This window comes from Capsella rubella, unplaced genomic scaffold (assembly GCF_000375325.1).
Source record: "Capsella rubella cultivar Monte Gargano unplaced genomic scaffold, Caprub1_0 scaffold_6, whole genome shotgun sequence".
In the NCBI taxonomy this organism is placed as follows: domain Eukaryota; kingdom Viridiplantae; phylum Streptophyta; class Magnoliopsida; order Brassicales; family Brassicaceae; genus Capsella; species Capsella rubella.
Window position 1 is genome coordinate 4,273,798 of NW_006238918.1, and position 19,107 is coordinate 4,292,904.

The 19,107-nt window shown below is 41.0% G+C and overlaps 6 protein-coding genes across 8 annotated transcripts; 4 read left to right on the top strand and 2 right to left on the bottom strand.

Annotated features, from left to right (window-relative positions):
* Nucleotides 1-908: 908 nt before the first annotated feature.
* On the bottom strand, nucleotides 909-2,728 carry LOC17881764 (uncharacterized protein At1g10890). Its single transcript, XM_006288458.2, has 4 exons — nucleotides 2,574-2,728; nucleotides 2,201-2,320; nucleotides 1,457-1,676; nucleotides 909-1,360 (listed from the first exon to the last, which is right to left on the bottom strand). The coding sequence occupies exons 1-4, from the start codon at nucleotides 2,696-2,698 to the stop codon at nucleotides 1,106-1,108; spliced, it is 720 nt and encodes a 239-aa protein (XP_006288520.2). The 5' UTR covers nucleotides 2,699-2,728; the 3' UTR covers nucleotides 909-1,105.
* A 498-nt stretch (nucleotides 2,729-3,226) lies between these two features.
* LOC17884524 (indole-3-acetic acid-amido synthetase GH3.17) lies at nucleotides 3,227-5,724 on the top strand. The gene is made up of 5 exons (XM_006288988.2): nucleotides 3,227-3,543; nucleotides 3,890-3,991; nucleotides 4,073-4,213; nucleotides 4,311-4,975; nucleotides 5,135-5,724. Exons 1-5 carry the CDS (start codon nucleotides 3,254-3,256, stop codon nucleotides 5,722-5,724), a joined length of 1,788 nt encoding a protein of 595 aa, XP_006289050.1. The 5' UTR covers nucleotides 3,227-3,253.
* A 283-nt stretch (nucleotides 5,725-6,007) lies between these two features.
* Nucleotides 6,008-8,890, top strand: LOC17884513 (indole-3-acetic acid-amido synthetase GH3.17). 2 transcript variants are annotated; one of them, XM_023780508.1, is made up of 6 exons: nucleotides 6,008-6,115; nucleotides 6,182-6,482; nucleotides 6,808-6,909; nucleotides 7,010-7,150; nucleotides 7,311-7,975; nucleotides 8,130-8,890. In XM_023780508.1, the coding sequence occupies exons 2-6, from the start codon at nucleotides 6,193-6,195 to the stop codon at nucleotides 8,717-8,719; spliced, it is 1,788 nt and encodes a 595-aa protein (XP_023636276.1). In that variant the 5' UTR covers nucleotides 6,008-6,115; nucleotides 6,182-6,192; the 3' UTR covers nucleotides 8,720-8,890. The 2 variants fall into 2 exon arrangements, with proteins under 2 accessions (XP_023636276.1, XP_023636275.1); XM_023780507.1 differs by having other exon boundaries at nucleotides 6,012-6,115; nucleotides 6,161-6,482.
* Nucleotides 8,891-8,992: 102 nt separating this feature from the next.
* On the top strand, nucleotides 8,993-11,629 carry LOC17883583 (indole-3-acetic acid-amido synthetase GH3.17). Of its 2 annotated transcripts, XM_006290023.2 has the most exons (6): nucleotides 8,993-9,116; nucleotides 9,189-9,499; nucleotides 9,620-9,721; nucleotides 9,807-9,947; nucleotides 10,123-10,784; nucleotides 10,866-11,629. In XM_006290023.2, the coding sequence occupies exons 2-6, from the start codon at nucleotides 9,210-9,212 to the stop codon at nucleotides 11,453-11,455; spliced, it is 1,785 nt and encodes a 594-aa protein (XP_006290085.2). In that variant the 5' UTR covers nucleotides 8,993-9,116; nucleotides 9,189-9,209; the 3' UTR covers nucleotides 11,456-11,629. The 2 variants fall into 2 exon arrangements, with proteins under 2 accessions (XP_006290085.2, XP_023636274.1); XM_023780506.1 differs by having other exon boundaries at nucleotides 9,069-9,499.
* A 250-nt stretch (nucleotides 11,630-11,879) lies between these two features.
* On the top strand, nucleotides 11,880-16,616 carry LOC17881332. The gene is made up of 4 exons (XM_006286876.2): nucleotides 11,880-13,193; nucleotides 13,832-14,403; nucleotides 14,493-14,712; nucleotides 15,148-16,616. The coding sequence occupies exons 1-4, from the start codon at nucleotides 11,973-11,975 to the stop codon at nucleotides 16,504-16,506; spliced, it is 3,372 nt and encodes a 1,123-aa protein (XP_006286938.1). The 5' UTR covers nucleotides 11,880-11,972; the 3' UTR covers nucleotides 16,507-16,616.
* Nucleotides 16,617-16,635: 19 nt separating this feature from the next.
* Nucleotides 16,636-19,091, bottom strand: LOC17884257 (protein NRT1/ PTR FAMILY 6.1). The gene is made up of 4 exons (XM_023781962.1): nucleotides 18,745-19,091; nucleotides 18,432-18,649; nucleotides 17,759-18,339; nucleotides 16,636-17,606 (listed from the first exon to the last, which is right to left on the bottom strand). Exons 1-4 carry the CDS (start codon nucleotides 18,980-18,982, stop codon nucleotides 16,757-16,759), a joined length of 1,887 nt encoding a protein of 628 aa, XP_023637730.1. The 5' UTR covers nucleotides 18,983-19,091; the 3' UTR covers nucleotides 16,636-16,756.
* Between the last annotated feature and the right edge of the window lie 16 nt (nucleotides 19,092-19,107).

Consider the following 19,107-nt stretch of genomic DNA (forward strand, 5'->3'; position numbering starts at 1 on the left):
ACTACGCGACGATGACACGTCTTTTTCACAGTGATATTTTTCTCAACTCGATTCTCTATAGTGTTCCCGAAACGATCATCTTTTATTTAATGATTTTAGGTAAGTTATTTTCAAGAAAATCCTTGTTTTGATATTGACTTGGTTGGACGTACGGTATTATCTGACAATGAGAGACTTTTTTTTTGGTTTTTAATGATGCTTTCGGCTTAGAAAATGTCAAATATTGCGGCTAAGCTGCTTTCCGTTGATTCCGTTGACAGTGGAACTCCCCCCAGATCACAATGATGATCCTCGCATGCACCATGAAGATCGCACTTCTTAATTACTATATAAGAGAATATGTGCACACTTATGCAGATTAGATCATTTCAATCAGTATATAGTCATGTACGTGCATCACCTTTATTTATCTCAAATATTCATTCATCTCCTCTTGTGGGGTATGTTAGTAACTAGCCTCGTAGCTATCAAAAACATAAGAAAACAAATGAGTATGAGAAAGACTTTGTAACTGTGGTCCCAATTCCCAAATTGCAGATTTTTAAAATTTTGTAGATGACTTTTTGGACTTGAATTGGCACAATTTTAGAAATTGTTTCCTCTATATATCTGTCTTACAAAGTCGAAAGAATTATTTAAATTTTATATAGGTTCTCTTTTGTCAAATATTTCTTTTAGTATTATGGTTATACTTAAAAGAAAAAAAATACATAATATGACAATTGACAAGAGTAATAAGAAGCTCCATGGAAGTCTCTCTATCTACTTAATTTACATTTTTAAAAAGGCTTTTTGATCAGATCCAGCCCGGCCCAGCCATCAAAAATCTGTGCCAGCCAAAAGCCCGCCAAAGTTATTATAAAGCATTGTATTGTTGTCCTTCATTCTTTAGAAACAAGGATATGTAGTTAGAATACTAATCCAACGGGAATTGCATTTTTTCTTCCAATGATAAACATAAGTGAAACAACAAAGCTCAAATGGAAGGGTCAGCTAAATACTGTAGTACGAGTCAACTGTATCTTTCTATACTCTGATACATGTATCAAATGCTCCTTCAAACTTGACTCTCATTAATCAAGGTTTTCCTTAATTATAAACCCATTCAAAAATGCAACTTAGATCGTGATCTGTTTCCATTTGATAACTTTCTGGAATTTCTGATCTCTTCTTCTTCTTCTTCCAGCTTTTTTCTCCTTGCAGCCTCCTCCTTCTGTCTCTGCAACTGCTCCAATTCTCTATACCTTTCCTCTTCTTTACGTTGAAGCTCCATTGCTTCTCTCCTCTGAGATTCTTCAACCCTCCTACTATTTTCTTCTAACATCTTATCCAGCTCCTCTCTCTCTCTCCGAGCTTGTTCCTTTAATTATTTCCCCAGTTTTTACTTTAGGCCTCTATTCCAAAACCATAAAACCAAACAAACAGAGCAACAACATAAACAAACAGCTAGACTTACTTCTTTTTTTCTTGCCTCGTTTAGAGCAGCTTCTTTTTCTTTCTTCAGCTGTATTTCCACATCAAGAAACACCTTTTCATAGGCTTCCTTTGTCCGCCTTTCTACTTCTTCTTTAACTTCTTTGCTTTTCATCCTTTCCTCCACATTTTTCCTCACTGCTTCCTCGATCCGGCGTGCAGTCTCTTCTTCTAGCCGTTTTAGCTCAGCCTCATGCTGCAATCTTAGTTTACCAGGAAAAATAATAATAGTCAGTTAAGAATTAGACCAACTCTGTCAACACTAGCCAAGAGAAAGTTTTAAAGATCAGATCATTTTCAAATGCATAAATTGATCAGTAATTCTTCTTCTAACAGCTCAAAAACTAATCAATTTAGATAAGGAGACAAAACTCTACTTCTGTTAACATTTCTCACAGCCGACATTTCAAATTACGCCAATAAACATAATAGAGCTATACTTCGAGAAATAGATTACCTTCAATTTGCTCACTAGCAAAAAATTTCCTAGAGATGTATATGCTCGTTCATTTAAGGTTACAATATTCCACATAGCCCATAGATATGTCACTGTGAACAACAAACTTTACTCAATACTTGCATATGCTAGTTTAATGTGAAGGAACTTTTATATATCTCCCAACCTGGAAAACGACTCCCACGGAAACAAAATGCTATATTGCCTCAAACACAAAACTGGGAAAGCATACTGCAAACTGAAAGACAGAAAAAACATTAAACCAATTACCTAGCCTTCTCCTCCTGTTCTTTCTTCACTTCAATCGCAATTTTATGCTCGGAAGGCGAAGATGAACTACTTCTATTCCTTTGGCGTTGCCTCGGTGTAGGAGATCTGCTCTTCTTGTGCCTACAAAAATTTGGAGACCTACTGTTATGAAGATGTGTTAAACTAGAGCAGCTTCTTCTAATCTACTACACTAAGCAGCTAAATAACGAACTATAATGGATATCTTAAGTCATTCGCAAAACAACAAAGATCCAAATTATGACATAAATTGGTTAAAACCCTAATCCTAATTCCCAACATCACCATAAGTTTCGAGATTCGCTTATCCACATCTATCTCACATATCTAAGGTAAGAAAAGATTTGTTGCAGACCTTGATTGGTAGGGCGAGCGGCTGCGGTCGCGCCTGGTACGACGGCTGCTACGATGAGTGACAGGCGAGCGAGAGTATCGTCGGCGGTGAGACGGCGACCTAGATCGCGAGTCGTTTCGAGCCATTCTCACCCTCGCAGTGATATGATTGGTCAATGAGGTTTTCTCACCAAATTGATGATTTGATCGGTTCAATGTGTTTTATTAACCGAACAGACCCAAGTTGAACCGACTTTGTTTCCGGTTCAATTCAATCATTTCTTTTTTTTTACAAAGAATTCAAATAATTTTTTTTGGTAATAAGAATTCAAACAACATGGTAACATTGTAATAAATCAAAAAAAAAAAAAAAAACATTGTAATAAATCCTTGTAAGAATGGGATATCGTAATCTTTCTAAAAATGGAGTATTTATAGTATTATCTTTGCTTATTTTGTTAATTAATCCTATTTATGGAAAAAGAACAAATCTTACGGCAACGAACATATCGCCACACCACACTCTTTGACAGTTTGACTGCTTTCTCTAATCTCTTCTCCAAAGCTCATTCAACGACCTCGCTAGAACAAAGGTAATTGCTCTTCACACTTTTGTAAACAATTTCGTTATGACTTAAAAAAAAAGGTTTTTGTTCTTTTTCTACTTGTTGCAGTTGCAGGCAATCAAAGCAGCGAGCAAGCATGTTGCCAAGGTTCGATTTAACTGACCCTAAAGCTGCCCTGTCTCTTCTTGAGGATGTGACCACCAACGTAAATCAGATTCAAGATTCCGTCTTGGAGGCAATACTTTCACGTAATGCTCAAACCGAGTATCTTGGAGGTTTCCTCAACGGTCAAGTCGATAAGCAAAGCTTCAAGAAGAACGTACCTGTTGTGACCTACGAAGACTATAGGTCTTATATCGATCGTATAACTAATGGAGAGCCATCTGATATCATCTGTGATCAACCCATCAGTGTACTTTTGGCCCAGTGCCTTCAAATTAAACGATCCACCCTTTCTCTTTTCTTTTTTCTTTTTTTTGGCATATGTGATAACTACAACAGTTTCAAAGTTGTGTATATGCAAGATTCGGAGGGATTTAGACAAATTTATTGAAGAGAGAGAGACTCGAAAGTAATTTGGCTTAGTCTCTCACATAGTTACATACCGACCCACATGCACATGCAAATTCATGTAAAGAACATAACCAAAAAAAACACTTAAGAGGAAATTTGGTTTGAAACTTGTTGATACTTGAGTTTGATAATCTTGAATAGTATACGTTAAAAGAAGTATAGAATATATAAAGAAATAAGGAAGCTACTGGTTTTGCAGCTCGGGTACTTCAGCTGGAGTTCCAAAGTTTATTCCTCTGACAGCAGAGGAACTGGAACAGAGGATTTCGTTTGGATCTCTGTATAGAGCTCTACTCTACAAGTAAAGAGCCCTAAACTCCAACTTGTGCCTGTTTAAGTAAAACCAAAAAGTCCATACCCCATTGTTGTTACTTGTTTGCAGGCACATCAAAGGGCTTAACCAAGGAAAATGTCTCACATTCTATTTTGTGACCGGAGAAATCAAAACTGTCTCTGGGCTAATGGGCATGTCTATGATAACTTGTATTTTGAAAAGAGTGAACACAACCAACTCATTTCTTTGGTGAATCAATAAAACCTTTGCTCTCACGTTACAAAAGTGTGAACATGCCCCTTGTTGCTGCTACTACTGTTTCCTTATTGTGTTTGTTATCATGCAGGGATAAATTACAGGTAAGCCCGCATGAAATTGCGACTTGCGTAGACACTACTCAGAGCATGTACTGCCAATTGCTTTGTGGGCTTCTACAGCGGGATAATGTAGCTCGCCTTGGTGCACCTTTTGCTTCTTCCTTCGTCAAAGTAATCAAATTCTTAGAAAACCACTGGCATGAATTATGCTCAAACATAAGTACGGGCAGTCTCAGTGACTGGATCACAAACGCCCAATGTGTTTCAGGGGTTGGTAAGATCCTCACCGCTCCAAATCCGGACCTAGCGAACCTGATCGAACAAGAATGCAGTAAAACATCATGGGAGGGAATAGTGATGAGACTATGGCCAAAAGCAAAATGCATCGAAGGCATCATTACCGGCACCATGGCACAGTACATTCCAGTGATGCAATTCTATGGTGGCAGTCTTCCCTTAATCTCGTCGTGGTATGGCGGCTCGGAGAGTTTCGTCGGTGTCAATATCAATCCTCTGTGCAAGCCTAGTGATGTGTCGTACACCATCATCCCAAGTATGGGGTACTTCGAGTTCTTAGAGGTCGAGAAAGACCACCAAAAAACTTGTCATGATCCCGCAGAGAACCCTGTGGTCGTCGATCTTGTAGACGTTAAAATTGGCCATGATTATGAACTTGTTGTCACAACGTTGTCTGGTAAGTCTTCTTCTTCTTCACTCTCTCCTTAAAACAAAATGTATTTAAGACTTTGCTGTAGAGTTCTTGCTTTTTTAAAAATGATAGAAGACAAAATAGACATTTTAACTGCGTTTCTTGATCTATCTCTCTCACAAGACCTCTATATGATTTTTACAGGTCTTTATAGGTATCGTGTGGGGGATGTTTTACGAGTGACTGGTTTCCACAATAATTCGCCACATTTTCGTTTCGTGGGAAGACATAAAGTTGTTCTGAGCATCGGCATGGACAAGACCTATGAAGAAGACCTCCTCAAGGCGGTGACAAAGGCGAAGCTCCTACTAAAGCCATACGACTTAATGCTCATGGATTTTACTAGCCGTGTGGATTGTTCCTCGTTTCCAGGTCACTACGTGCTCTACTGGGAACTCGGGAGCAAAATCAAGGATTCAAAGTTCGTGCTAGACCCGAATATGTTGGAGGAATGCTGTTTGACCATTGAAGAGTCTCTCGACACTGTGTACAGAAAAGAACGAAAATATGATAAGAACATTGGAGCACTTGAGATTAAGGTTGTTAGGAGTGGCACTTTTGACGAGCTCATGAATTTCTCCGTGTCTCGAGGCTCTTCTCTGAGTCAGTACAAGACACCTCTATCGGTGACGAATGAAGAGTCCTTGAAGAAATTGGAGGCGAACGTTGTTTCTGAGTCTTTTAGCCGCAAAACTCCATCGTGGGAGCTACATGAGATGTACCCCGGCCGATGAAACCGACGTTACATTATTTCGTATACATGGTTGGTTATTAATTACTATTGTTTTCCTTTTTGAAAAGGATACGTGTTTATAATTGCCGTTTTATTATAAAATTGCAGAATGGACAAAAAAAAAAAGTCACAATCGAGGACAAAAATGAAAAATGTGATGCATCAAATATTTGTATGTATCACAACCCCCGTAAAGCTTAGGTCTTATCTCCTCGTAGTTTGCATTGTTGTCTCCTTCTAGAAAAAGAACAAAGCTGTTTTTATCAATATCCTTAATCCACGGCAAATCAAACATTTCGCTACATCACACCCTTTGCTGTCTTCCAAAAATTTCAAGCGTAGAGAGAGAGAGACGGAGGCCAGAGCTCATCCAGCCCCCTCGCCAGAACAAAGTTAGTTTTTTTTCTTTCACTGTTTGTAAGCAATTTAGAGTCAAGGTTTTTTGCTTTTTGTTGCAGACAGTCATATCATGTTACCAAGGTTCGACCCAACAAACCCAGAAGCTTGCTTGTCTCTTCTTGAGGATGTTACCACAAACGTAAAGCAAATTCAAGACTCCGTCTTGGAAGCAATACTTTCACGTAATGCTCATACAGAGTATCTTAGAGGCTTCCTCAACGGTCAAGTCGATAAGCAAAGCTTCAAGAAGAACCTGCCCGTTGTGACCTACGAAGATATTAAGCCTTATATAGATCGTATAGCTAATGGAGAGCCGTCTGATCTCATCTGTGATCGACCCATCAGTGTACTCTTGACCAGGTACCTTCACAAGGATCCCCTTTTTCTGAACCTTGGAATCTCCTTTTGCAGATTCAAAGCAAAAGTTTCTTCTGCTATGTGAATCTGTGATAACTAAAACTAATTCTCGAAGTTTTGTGTATAGAAGTTTAATGGAAGATTTAAAGGAATTTATATGCTTCCACATTTAGATAAATTGTTGACTAAAATTTCTAGAAGAGTCTTGAAATCTAGGAGTCTTGGTTGAAAACTTGTTAATACATGAGTTTGTTACTGTCAAAAATTTTACAAGTATAGTTAACCTTGTAGAATCCGTAAAGAGTTAAGTACACAATTGTATTTGCAGCTCCGGTACTTCAGGAGGAGTTCCAAAGTTGATTCCTTTGACAACAGAGGATTTGGTACAGAGGATCTCGCTTGCATCTCTCTATAGACCTCTACTCTACAAGTAAAGGGTTCTAAACTCCAACTTGTGTCTGTTTTATTCACACCAGAAAAAAAAAAGAGTTAGGTTTAACCCAAAACTCTTTTGTATATGCGGTTTGTAGGCACATTGAGGGGGTTAAAGAAACAAAATCCCTCTTGTTTTATTTTGTGAGCCGAGAGAGCGAGACAGCCTCTGGGATATTGGTCAGGACTATGATAACTAGTGTTTTGAAAAGCGTGACGCCAGAAACCAAATATATCTGGTAAATCAATAGAACCTTTGCTCCCATAGTACAACATTACACAATTCACTCTTTCTGCTAGTGCGTGTGTTTTTTATTAGCGCTTGACTAATTTGCGGGGCTGAACATGTCCCTTGGTGCTGAGACGGTTTCTTTATTGTGTTTGACATGTGACTTACAGGGATCAAACACAGGTAAGCCCGCATGCAATTTCGACTTGTGCAGACACTACTCAGAGCATGTACTGCCAGTTGCTTTGTGGGATTCTACAACGAGATAATGTAGGTCGCCTCGGTGCACCCTTTGCTTCTACATTCCTCAAAGTAATAAAGTTCTTGGAAGATCACTGGCCTGAGTTATGCTCAAACATTAGGACTGGCCGTCTCAGCGACTGGATCACAGACGCTCAATGTGTTTCAGGGATCAGTAAGTTCCTCACCGCTCCAAATCCCGAACTAGCTAGCCTGATTGAGCAAGAGTGCAGCAAAACTTCATGGGAAGGTATAGTGAGGAGACTATGGCCAAAAGCAAAATGCATTGAAGCCATCGTTACCGGCTCCATGGCACAGTACATTCCATTGCTGGAATTTTATAGCGGCGGTCTTACTGTCATCTCAACGCTTTACGGAAGCTCTGAATGTACCATCGGTGCTAATTTTAATCCTCTGTGTAAGCCTAGTGATGTGTCGTACACCATCATTCCAAGTATGGGGTACTTCGAGTTCTTGGAGGTCGAGAAAGACCATCAAGAAACTGGTCATGATCCCATGGAGAAACATGTGGTCGTCGATCTTGTCGATGTTAAAGTCGGCCATGATTATGAACCTGTTCTCACAACGTTTTCTGGTAAGCCATTTTCATGTTTACTCTTTTTATATCAAAACCAATGTCGTTATAGAACTTGTTTCAAAATCCTTGTTTTACAAAATGATTCAAGACCAAAATAAACATTTCAGTTTTTTTTTTTGTTCTCAGAAGATCTGTTACATTTTTTTTACAGGTCTGTACAGGTACCGTGTGGGGGACGTTTTAAGAGTGACTGGTTTCTACAACAATGCGCCACAGTTTCATTTCGTGGGAAGACAGAAAGTTGTTCTGAGCATCGACATGGACAAGACCAGTGAAGAAGACCTGCTTAAGGCAGTGACAAACGCGAAGCTCCTGCTCGAGCCACATGACTTGATGCTCATGGATTTCACTAGCCGTGTAGAGTCCTCCCCGTTTCCAGGACACTACGTACTCTACTGGGAACTCGGTAGCAAAGTCAAGGATGCAAAGCTCGAGCCCAACCCGAATGTTTTGGAGGAATGCTGCTTCACCATTGAGGAGTCTCTCGACCCTGTTTACAGAAAAGGACGAAAGAATGATAAGAACATTGGACCACTTGAGATTAAGGTTGTTAAGCCTGGCGCTTTTGACGAGCTCATGAACTTTTTTGTGTCTCGAGGCTCTTCTCTGAGTCAGTACAAGACACCGAGGTCGGTGACGAATGAAGAAGCCTTGAAGATATTGGAAGCGAACGTTGTGTCCAAGTTCCTTAGCCGGAAAACTCCAACGTGGGAGCTACATGAGCTCTACTCCAGCCGCTAAAAGCCTAAAACCACCGTCACATTATCCGTGAGACTTCATGGGCAGGGGAAATATTATTTAAGAATTTTATCACTTCTAAATACTTCCAATTCTGCCATTGTTATATTTCAAAACCATAATTAGGTCGAGGTCAAACTCATTGGTATAAATAAAATTAAGATTACTTGCGCTGGGGTATATATATATATATATATATTTTTTAAAAAATAATACAAAACTTGTATGGTACTAATTGAACCCAACCCATAATAATGCTTAACTTGCCTCCGCGCCCTTGTCGGAAACTCATCCTAAATTTTTGACACACGATATTTTTGCCAGATCACACCCTTTATCTGCAGGCGAGACAGAGAGAGAGAGAAAGAGGCCACAGCTCATCCACTGCGCCAGAACAGAGGTTTGTTCTTTCACTCTTTCGTAACAATCTCGTGATCCACAAGAGACGATAAGACTATTGCTTTTAATGCAGACAATAAAAAAAGCAGCAAACATGTTGCCAAAGTTCGATCCAACAAACCCAATAGCCACCATGTCTCTTCTTGAGGATGTGACGACCAACGCAAAGAAGATTCAAGATTCTGTGTTGGAAGCAATACTTTCACATAATGCCCAGACAGAGTACCTTAGAGGTTTCCTCAACGGTCAACTCGATAAGCAGAGCTTCAAAAAGAGCCTACCCGTTGTGACCTACGAAGATATTAAGCCTTATATTGATCGTATCGCTAGTGGAGAGCCGTCTGATCTCATTTGCGATCGACCTATCAATCTGCTCTTGGCCACGTACATTCAGAACAATACTCTTAATTCCTCTTTGTTTCAAAACTTTTTGATACATAAGTTTGTTAATCTTCAATAGTGTACATTACACTGAAGTGTATAATAAAGTGATTGGTTTTGCAGCACGGGTACTTCTGGAGGAGTTCCAAAGTTGATTCCTTTGACAGCAGAGGACTTGGAACAGAGGATATTGTTTGGATTTCTCTATGCACCTCTAGTCTTCAAGTAAAGAGTTCAAAACTCCAATCTCTTTTGTTGATACAAAAAAAGAGTAAGCAAAAACCAGACCTGTTGTTGCTATTGAATGTAGGCACATCGAGGGGCTTACCCAAGGCAAATCTCTCATGTTTTATTTCGTGACCCGAGAAAGCGAGACTGCCTCTGGTTTGATGGTCAGGTTTATGATAACTTGTGTTTTGAAAAGCGTGAACCCAACCAACTCTTTTCTTTGGTAATCAATAAACCTTTTGCTCCTACATTACATTACACATTTCACTCTTTTTTTTCTGCTAGTGATATTTTTTTTTGTTGGGTTTCACAAATTCCCAAGACTAATCTCAGGGTGAACATGTTCCTTCGAAAGTGTTTATTTATTTATTTAAATGTGTTTGTTATACGATTTACAGGGATAGAGTACAGATAAGCCCCCATGCGATTGCGACTTGTGAAGACACTAATCAGGGGATGTACTGCCAATTGCTTTGTGGTCTTCTACAACGCCAAAATGTAGCTCGCCTAGGTGCACCCTATGCTTCTTCCTTCCTCAAAGTAATCAAGTTTTTTGAAGATCATTGGCATGAGTTATGCTCAAACATAAGGACTGGCCGTCTCAGTGACTGGATCACTGACCCCCAATGTGTTTCCGGGATCAGTAAGTTCCTTACCGCTCCAAATCCGGAACTAGCGACTGTGATCGAGAAAGAATGCAGCAAAACCTCATGGGAGGCAATACTGAGGAGAATATGGCCAAAAGCAAAATGCATAGAAGCTGTCGTTACCGGCACCATGGCACAGTACATTCCATTGCTGGAATTCTATGGCGGCGGCCTTCCTTTGATTTCATCTTGGTATGGCAGCTCAGAATGTTTCATCGGAATCAATCTCAATCCTCTGTCTAAGCCTAGTGATGTGGCGTACACCATCATTCCAAGCATGGGGTACTTTGAGTTTATAGAGGTCGTGAAAGACCGTCAAGAAGCTGGTCATGTTCCCGCAGACCCTGTGGTCGTCGATCTTGTCGATGTTAAAATTGGCCATGATTATGAACTTCTTGTCACAACGTTTTCTGGTAAGTTTCTTTACTCTCCGTTTCAAAATAAAACTATATCTATATGTTGTTTCTCTAACAATATAAATGTATGATTTACAGGTCTGTATAGGTATCGTTTAGGGGATGTTTTACGAGTGACTGGTTTCCACAACAATTCGCCACAGTTTTATTTTGTGGGAAGACAGAAAGTTGTTCTGAGCATCGACGTAAGCAAGACCTACGAAGAAGACCTCCTCAAGGCAGTGTCAAACGCAAGTCTCTTGCTCGAGCCACATGACCTGATGCTCATGGATTTCACTAGCCGTGTGGATCTCTCCTCTTTGCCAGGACACTACGTGCTCTACTGGGAACTCGGGAGCAAATTCAAGAACGCCAAGCTCAAGCCGGACCGCAATGTCATGGAGGAATGTTGCGTCACCGTTGAGGAGGCTCTCGACTCTGTGTACAGAAAAGGACGAAAGAATGATACAATCATTGGACCACTCGAGATTAAGGTTGTTAAACCAGGCGCTTTCGATGAGCTCATGAATTTGTTCTTGTCTCGAGGCTCTTCTGTGAGTCAGTACAAGACTCCGAGGTCAGTGACGAATGAAGACGCTTTGAAAATACTCGAGACCAATGTTGTTTCCAAGTTTCTTAGCCGGAAAACTCCGTCGTGGGAGATACATGAGCTACATTCCAGCCGATAAAACCGCCGTTACATAATGTGTGAGAGAGACTTAGAAAAAAGGGAAATGATAATTAAAGAATAACAAATCCCGTAACATATATAACAGATAGTAACGTTAACATACATAATCTATCTCCTAATTTATCATACTAGTTATAAAATATTATAAGTCCGTTATATAATCTTCTATGAATCGTTTTTATGTTGGTCCACAATGCTCATAAATTAGTGGTTTAGTCCACCATTATTGGTGGTCTAAATGCTTAACACGACAATTAGCAGTGACTCTTAACGGTGCCGTCGTGACTCCTGCGTGATTCACTTCATCACTTGTGTCGTCACTTCAAATAAAACGACTGCGTTTTAACTTACTGTTCAGTAGATTTTAGAGAGCCCCAGTAGTAAAAGATCCAATGGCTACGATTCATCTGGACACGTCACGGTTTCCGCGAAATCAACACACAGATCCTTTCTTCCATCAGTAAACGGCGAGACTCGCCATCAATCTGTATTCCAAAGTAAATATTCCGGCGACGATGATGCCACCGGAGCTACAGCCGCGGCTGTTCCGGCCGCATATAACCTCTGCCTCTGGTGAACCGACTGTGTCCTCTTCCTCTTACTCCCCTCACATAAGCCCTGCCTCCACCAGAAACTTCATCGATCGAGCTACTCCTAGTTCGAGATCCAACAACTCCCGATTCTCTCCGTCTTCCTTCGCCTACAATGGACGGATCGCAATTGCTCTTGTCCCATGCGCCGCCTTCCTCCTCGACCTCGGCGGCGCTCCGGTTGTCGCTACCCTCACGAGTGGCCTCCTTATCTCCTATATCGTTGATTCTCTCAATGTCAAATTCGGAGGCTTCCTTGGTATATGGATGTCACTGATCGCTGCTCAGATCTCATTCTTCTTCTCCTCTTCTCTCCTTTCCTCCTTCAATTCCGTACCTCTTGGCTTGCTCGCGGCTTTTCTCTGCTCTGAGACTACTTTCCTCATCGGCTGCTGGACCTCGCTCCAATTCAAATGGCTTCAGCTAGAGAATCCTTCCATTGTCGTCGCTCTGGAACGTCTCTTGTTCGCCTGCGTCCCGTTCACTGCCTCTTCGTTTTTCGCATGGGCTACCATCTCTGCCGTTGGGATGAACAACTCTTCTTACTATTACCTCTTGTTCGCCTGCGTCTTCTATTGGATTTTCGCTATTCCGAGGGTTTCTTCGTTCAAGACCAAGCAGGAAGTTAAGTACCATGGAGGAGAGATCCCTGATGATAGCTTTATCCTTGGACAGCTCGAGAGCTGTTTCCTTTCACTGAATTTGATGTTTATGCCGCTTCTCTTTCACGTGGCTTCACATTACTCCGTGATATTCTCATCAGCTGCTTCACTTTGTGATTTGCTGCTTCTGTTCTTTATCCCATTCCTGTTCCAGCTCTATGCTTCGACAAGAGGTGGTCTCTGGTGGGTTACCAAGGATTCCCATCAGCTGCAGAGCATTCGGATTGTGAATGGGGCCATTGCCATGGTCATTATTGTGATCTGTTTGGAGATTAGAGTCGTTTTCCGGTCTTTTGGGAAGTATATTCAAGTGCCCCCTCCATTGAACTACCTTCTGGTGACCACAACAATGCTCGGAGGTGCTGCTGGCGCTGGTGCTTCTGTTCTTGGAATGATCTCGGGTGCTCTGAGCTCAGCCTTTTTCACAGCTTTGTCTGTGATTGTGAGTTCTGCAGGAGCTATCGTTGTAGGATTTCCAGTTCTGGTAAGTATTTCTCTTCCCTTGCACAGTATGTCCTTGAGCTTTCCTGTAATCAAATTTTAATTTCAATTAGACAACTGGTATCCCGTGAAATTCGTCTCATTAGGCTAGCTACCAGAGTCGTATGTTATTTACTAGCTGGTTTAGGAATGGAAAAGTTGTGGTATTTTCTTTTATATATGACTCTGAATGCCGTAGTTCCTAAATTAGATTGCAAAAATGTTTACAAAACTAATACTTTAGCATGTGTTTAAAGTTTGTAATGTCGCATGGTCCAATAAGTTTTGATTCTAACGTAATGTATGATATATAGACTAAGGCATATGTTGACAGTTTACTGTTTTTCCTTCTCTACGTGGGCTTCCTATCAATCCACACGCTATTTATTCGGTAAAGAATGTTGACTTGTATGTGGTCGCTGACATCTGTCATAGTAGTCTTGTAGAATTTGCTCCTGCAAGTTGTTATAGTTGCTTTACTCTTTACCGCTTTCAAGTAAATCATGTGTCCATCTATGAAGGTTTTCTATATGAAAGTTGACATATCGTATTCCATAATTTGCCTCATTTGTTATCTCCTGTCATTGATTTATGATCCCTTTTTAGTAACAATGGAATTTCTGTTCTCTGTTTATCTTGCAGTTTACCCCGCTTCCTGCAGTCGCTGGGCTTTATTTTGCTCGATTTTTTACAAAGAAAAGTGTGCCCTCTTACTTTGCATTTGTTGCCCTTGGAAGCTTAATGGTTATATGGTTCGTCATGCATAATTACTGGGATTTAAACATATGGTTAGCCGGCATGTTCCTCAAATCATTCTGTAAGCTTATAGTGGCTAACATTATCATAGCCATGGTGATTCCTGGTCTTGTTCTTCTTCCATCAAAGTTTCACTTCTTGACTGAAGCTGGTTTGGTGGCCCACGCATTATTGCTGTGTTACATTGAGGACCGCTTTTTCAATTACTCAAGCATATACTATTATGGAATGGAAGACGATGTGATGTACCCCAGCTACATGGTTATCTTGACGACACTAATAGGATTGGCTGTCGTGAGAAGACTATTTGCTGATCACCGGGTTGGACAAAAGGCAGTCTGGATACTGACCTGTCTGTACTCAGCAAAGTTGGCCATGCTCTTCCTATCATCGAAATCAATTGTATGGGTGTCTGCAGCTCTATTGCTGGCTATTTCCCCTCCCCTCCTGCTATACAAGTATGCACTGGGAATTTAACTTTTAAGAGCATTGGCTCATCTTGAATTTTATATTTGATTTTAAGTTGTTCCATTGGTGGAATGTGCAGGGAGAAGTCAAAATCTGCCTCTAAAATGAAACCATGGCAAGGTTATGCTCATGCTGTAGTGGTTGCTGTCTCTGTTTGGTTTTGCCGGGAAACAATATTTGATGCTCTGCAGTGGTGGAATGGAAGACCTCCTACTGATGGTTTGCTTCTTGGTTTCTGCATCGTTTTAATTGGTCTAGCCTGTATACCAATTATTGCCCTCCACTTTTCGCATGTCTTGGTATGTCTGTTATACTATATGCATATGTTTTGTTTGATGTATTTCTGTCTGCTTATTTCGGAAAAGAACCTATTCTTAGGTGGGGACGTAAGCACATCAACATTTCTATAGCAAGCCGTTCGTTTAACATGTTATGAGTTTGTTGGTTTCTATCAGAGGTTACATCATAGAGCATAAAAAGAATGCTCTATTTACCGGCTTGCTAAAGAAATTGTTGTTTTAAAGGAGAAAATTCTTTACCTGTATTCTTGAAAGCATTCATTTCGTGTTTTAAAACCTCCATTTTAACTCCATGAAGAAATTAGACGGTATCTAATTATAGTCATGATGGAGAGTGTATCAGTTTTAGTAAATGCTGGATTCTAAGGTCTTCGTGTAAAGATTTCAGTTGTTGCTTTATACTGACGAGGACAATTTTATTATTATATTTTGCAGTCAGCTAAAAGAAGCTTGGTATTAGTAGTGGCAACTGGATGCATGTTTATTCTGATGCAACCACCAATGCCTATGACATGGAGTTACCATTCGGATATGATTAAGGCCGCTCGCCAGTCAGCTGATGACATCTCCATCTATGGATTCATGGCATCCAAACCGACTTGGCCGTCGTGGTTGCTTATTGTGTCACTTCTGTTGATACTTGCTGCTGCCACATCTCTTATCCCAATCAAATACGTGGTAGAACTGAGAGCATTTTATTCCATTGCCATGGGTTTAGCTCTTGGTGTTTACATATCTGCAGAGTTCTTTCTACAAGCTGCTATTTTACATGCCCTGATCGTTGTAACAATGGTGTGTGCCTCAGTTTTTGTCATCTTCACCCATTTCCCATCTGCCTCAAGCACAAAGCTGCTTCCCTGGGTGTTTGCTCTTCTCGTGGCTCTTTTTCCCGTGACATATTTGTTAGAAGGGCAAGTCAGAATTAAAACCGATCTTAGCGATAATGATGCCTGGAATTGGGATACAAGGGAGGAGGATAAGAAAGTCACAACCATGTTGGCCATTGAAGGTGCAAGAACATCTCTTCTAGGCCTCTATGCAGCGATATTTATGCTTATAGCTCTCCTGATTAAATTTGAGCTCTCTTCACTTTTGCGTGAGAAATTCTCGGAGAGGAGTGGTCAGTCAAAAACCCATGGTGGTGCAAGAGGGATTTTCCCGACACGAATGAGGTTGATGCAGCAACATCGAGCCACCTCGATCCAAAGCTTTGCAGTAGAGAAGATTTCAGAAGAGGGAGCAGCATGGATGCCTGCAGTTGGTAACGTTGCCACCATCATGTGCTTTGTCATATGCATAATCCTCAACCTCCACCTCTCTGGCGGCTCAAGCCAAGCGATATTCTTCCTGGCTCCAATCTTACTTCTCCTGAACCAAGACTCTGATCTCTTATCTGGGTTTGGTGATAAACAAAGATACTTCCCAGTTACAGTAGCCATATCAACATACTTGGCACTATCCTCTCTCTACACTGTTTGGGAAGAAGTTTGGTTCGGTGGAAACACAGGCTGGGGAGTAGAAATCGGAGGCCGGGAATGGTTTTTTGCAGTGAAGAACCTGGCTCTGTTAATACTCACAGCACCAGGTCACATTATATTCAACAGGTATGTGTGGAGTTACACCACCAAACACACAGACGCGTCGCCGATGCTGACCGTACCACTTAGCTTTGCAGCCGTGGTAATAACAGACGTGTTCCAAGTTCGGCTTCTTGGAGTTTTAGGCGTTATTTACTCTGCGGCTCAGTATGTGATATCTAGGCAGCAATATATGAAAGGACTGAGGTATATTTAGACAGTCTTAGGATTAGTATGTTTGGACCCTTTTTTTGTAACAGAATTTGTGAAACAATGATTACATTTCCCCGTTTTGTTTCTCAGTGGATGCGTTGAAAATTGCTAAAAGATACATTTCCAGGACTTATTTTATGGTCTTCTTAACAATCCCGTTAAGCGGATTAAACAATAACAAAATAGGATGACACAGTTACTACCGTCTTTCCAAAAAAGAATGATAAGCAGAACAGGACACAGAAATGGGGTCTTTAAAGAAGTGCTCTGCTTTTGTCTTCTTCAGACTCAACAGCTCTGTATTTGTACCTATGAGCCGACCAAAGGAAAACACAGAAATTCAAAAAGCTTAGAAGCGTGAGCAGCCAGTACAAACAGTCAAATCTCCCAGTGTTGATGTTCTGCGACAACCACGATTTCCCATCTGAGTCTCGAGTCGCGGCCTTGACGATATTGTTCAAAATAGTGGCAGCAAAACACCCTAACCCGCCTGCTAAAGCAGCGTAAGCCGAACCAATACTCTTCATAGCATCTGGAGCTTCTTCATAAAGGAACTCCAATAGGCCTACGATGCAGAAAACCTCTGCGACTCCGATGAGACAGTACTGGATTAATAACCAGTACGCGGTTAGATCAGGCATTTGGGTCAAAAAGTTGAACTCGAAACCATGTTGTATCGCGTAATGTCTCCTGTAGTTCTCGAATAGCCCAGCCCAAGCTACTGATATGATAGAAACTGCTAGCCCTATGCCCACCCTTTGAAGTTGGGAAGCACCGTGGGGATTGCCAGTGATCCTTCTGGTGATAGGGACGAATACAGAGTAATATAAAGAGAGAATGAGGAAGATGCTGAGGCCTGGGAAGACAGGCATGCACGTCACTGGAAGCTTGAGGTGTTGAATGTGTGTATTTAGTGTGTAAGCTTGTTGCACTGAGAGTGTAAGATACTCTGTGAGGACAAGACTCAACATTACAGTGCATGCAGGGATTGGAATCAATCTGATCAGAATCTTCACTTCCTCCACTTGTGTTACTGTGCATAGCTTCCATGGAGATGGTTCTAATCCGTCTTCTTTTAACTGAAGTGCCGCCTTGTCTAACCATCTGCATATGAAATCCATACAAACTGATCAATACAAGATTCAGTTTTGTTTTGCTTACTAGTTACAAACTGAAAATCTGACAAATCAAACAGACGGCCAGTTATAAGATTATTCCCTTTAGGTGTAGTGTATACGCAAAGCAACAAGACTTACATAAAATCATCGGAATGAGGGATTTTACGACTGCCATTAATAGCAGATTTCAAGCCAGGGACCTCGTACAAACCGATGAATTCGCTGCTTGTAAAAGCTGCATTTCGTTTGCGGAAAGAGGCAACTAAGACCTGAGCGACCCTTGTCAAGGGACTACCACCAGGCAACCTATGGCGATAAAGCGGAGTACCAGCAAAGAACAAAGCGTTAGAAATCCCCATAGCCATGGCCAAAGTGCCAAAGGCCATACCCCAACCAAGTTCCATTTGAACATACACCACCAAAGTGAAGGCAATGATTGCGCCTAAGGTGACCGATAAATAGAAGAAGTTGAAGAAACGGTCTAAATGTGTCTTATAGTCTTTACTCTTCTCATCAAACTGGTCTGCACCAAATGAGGAAACACATGGCCTTATACCAGCAGCACCAAATCCAGTTATGTAGAGAACTGTGTAGAGATAAACCATTTGCCAGGATTTGGCTGCTTCACAATTTCCTAAGAGCAATGATAACTCCCCACAGTTGCTCTGGTCTGGTACGAACATCTTCAAACTTGCCCCCAATGTTATTCCTATCAACCCCTTTTCACAGGAAAAAAAAAAACAAGAATATGAAAAATGAAAAACAAAACAGAACAGCAAAATTAGGATTGAACAGTTGTTCTAGTACTTACGACAAGATACATGGTAGTGAAGATGGCGATGGTCCAGTATCGGCCCAAGTAAGCATCGGCTAAGAAGCCTCCGAAAACAGAGGAGGCTTGAGAGATACCGAGGAAGTTGTTGACTGCGTTTGATGAACTCTCAAAAGGCCTATGCATCACGTAGAACATGAACGCCACCATGTTCACTGATAGTCCAAAATAAGCCATCCTCTCTGCCATTTCGTTTCCTAAACATTCAAACCGAAACTATAAATTAAAGCTGCAACTACAACTTATCTGTACCATCATCTTGGATGTAAGGAAACAAGAAAAAGAAAGTTACCGAAAATGAAGAGAGCTGCAATCCAACCACCAGTTTTAGAAAGATTGGGGATGGGTTTGCCATGGATGTTAACCGGAGTGGTTCCTCCGGTATAGCCACGACCAAGAGCCAGACGTCTGTTATCTGATTCAATGAAGAAGACACTCAACTGCTTCCTATGATGCACAGAGGAGCTAGAACAACCTCCAGGCGTACCGGGGTCGACACTCACCGGGGATTTGATCTCCGAAGCAACCATAAAGTCGATCTTTGCTTGCTCACAACAAAACCATAGAAGAACTTGGAAATCTTTAGCTAGAGTGACCAAAAACAGCAAGAGAGCTTATAAAGACAATAATAATAATAAAAAGGGAATTGTGTATA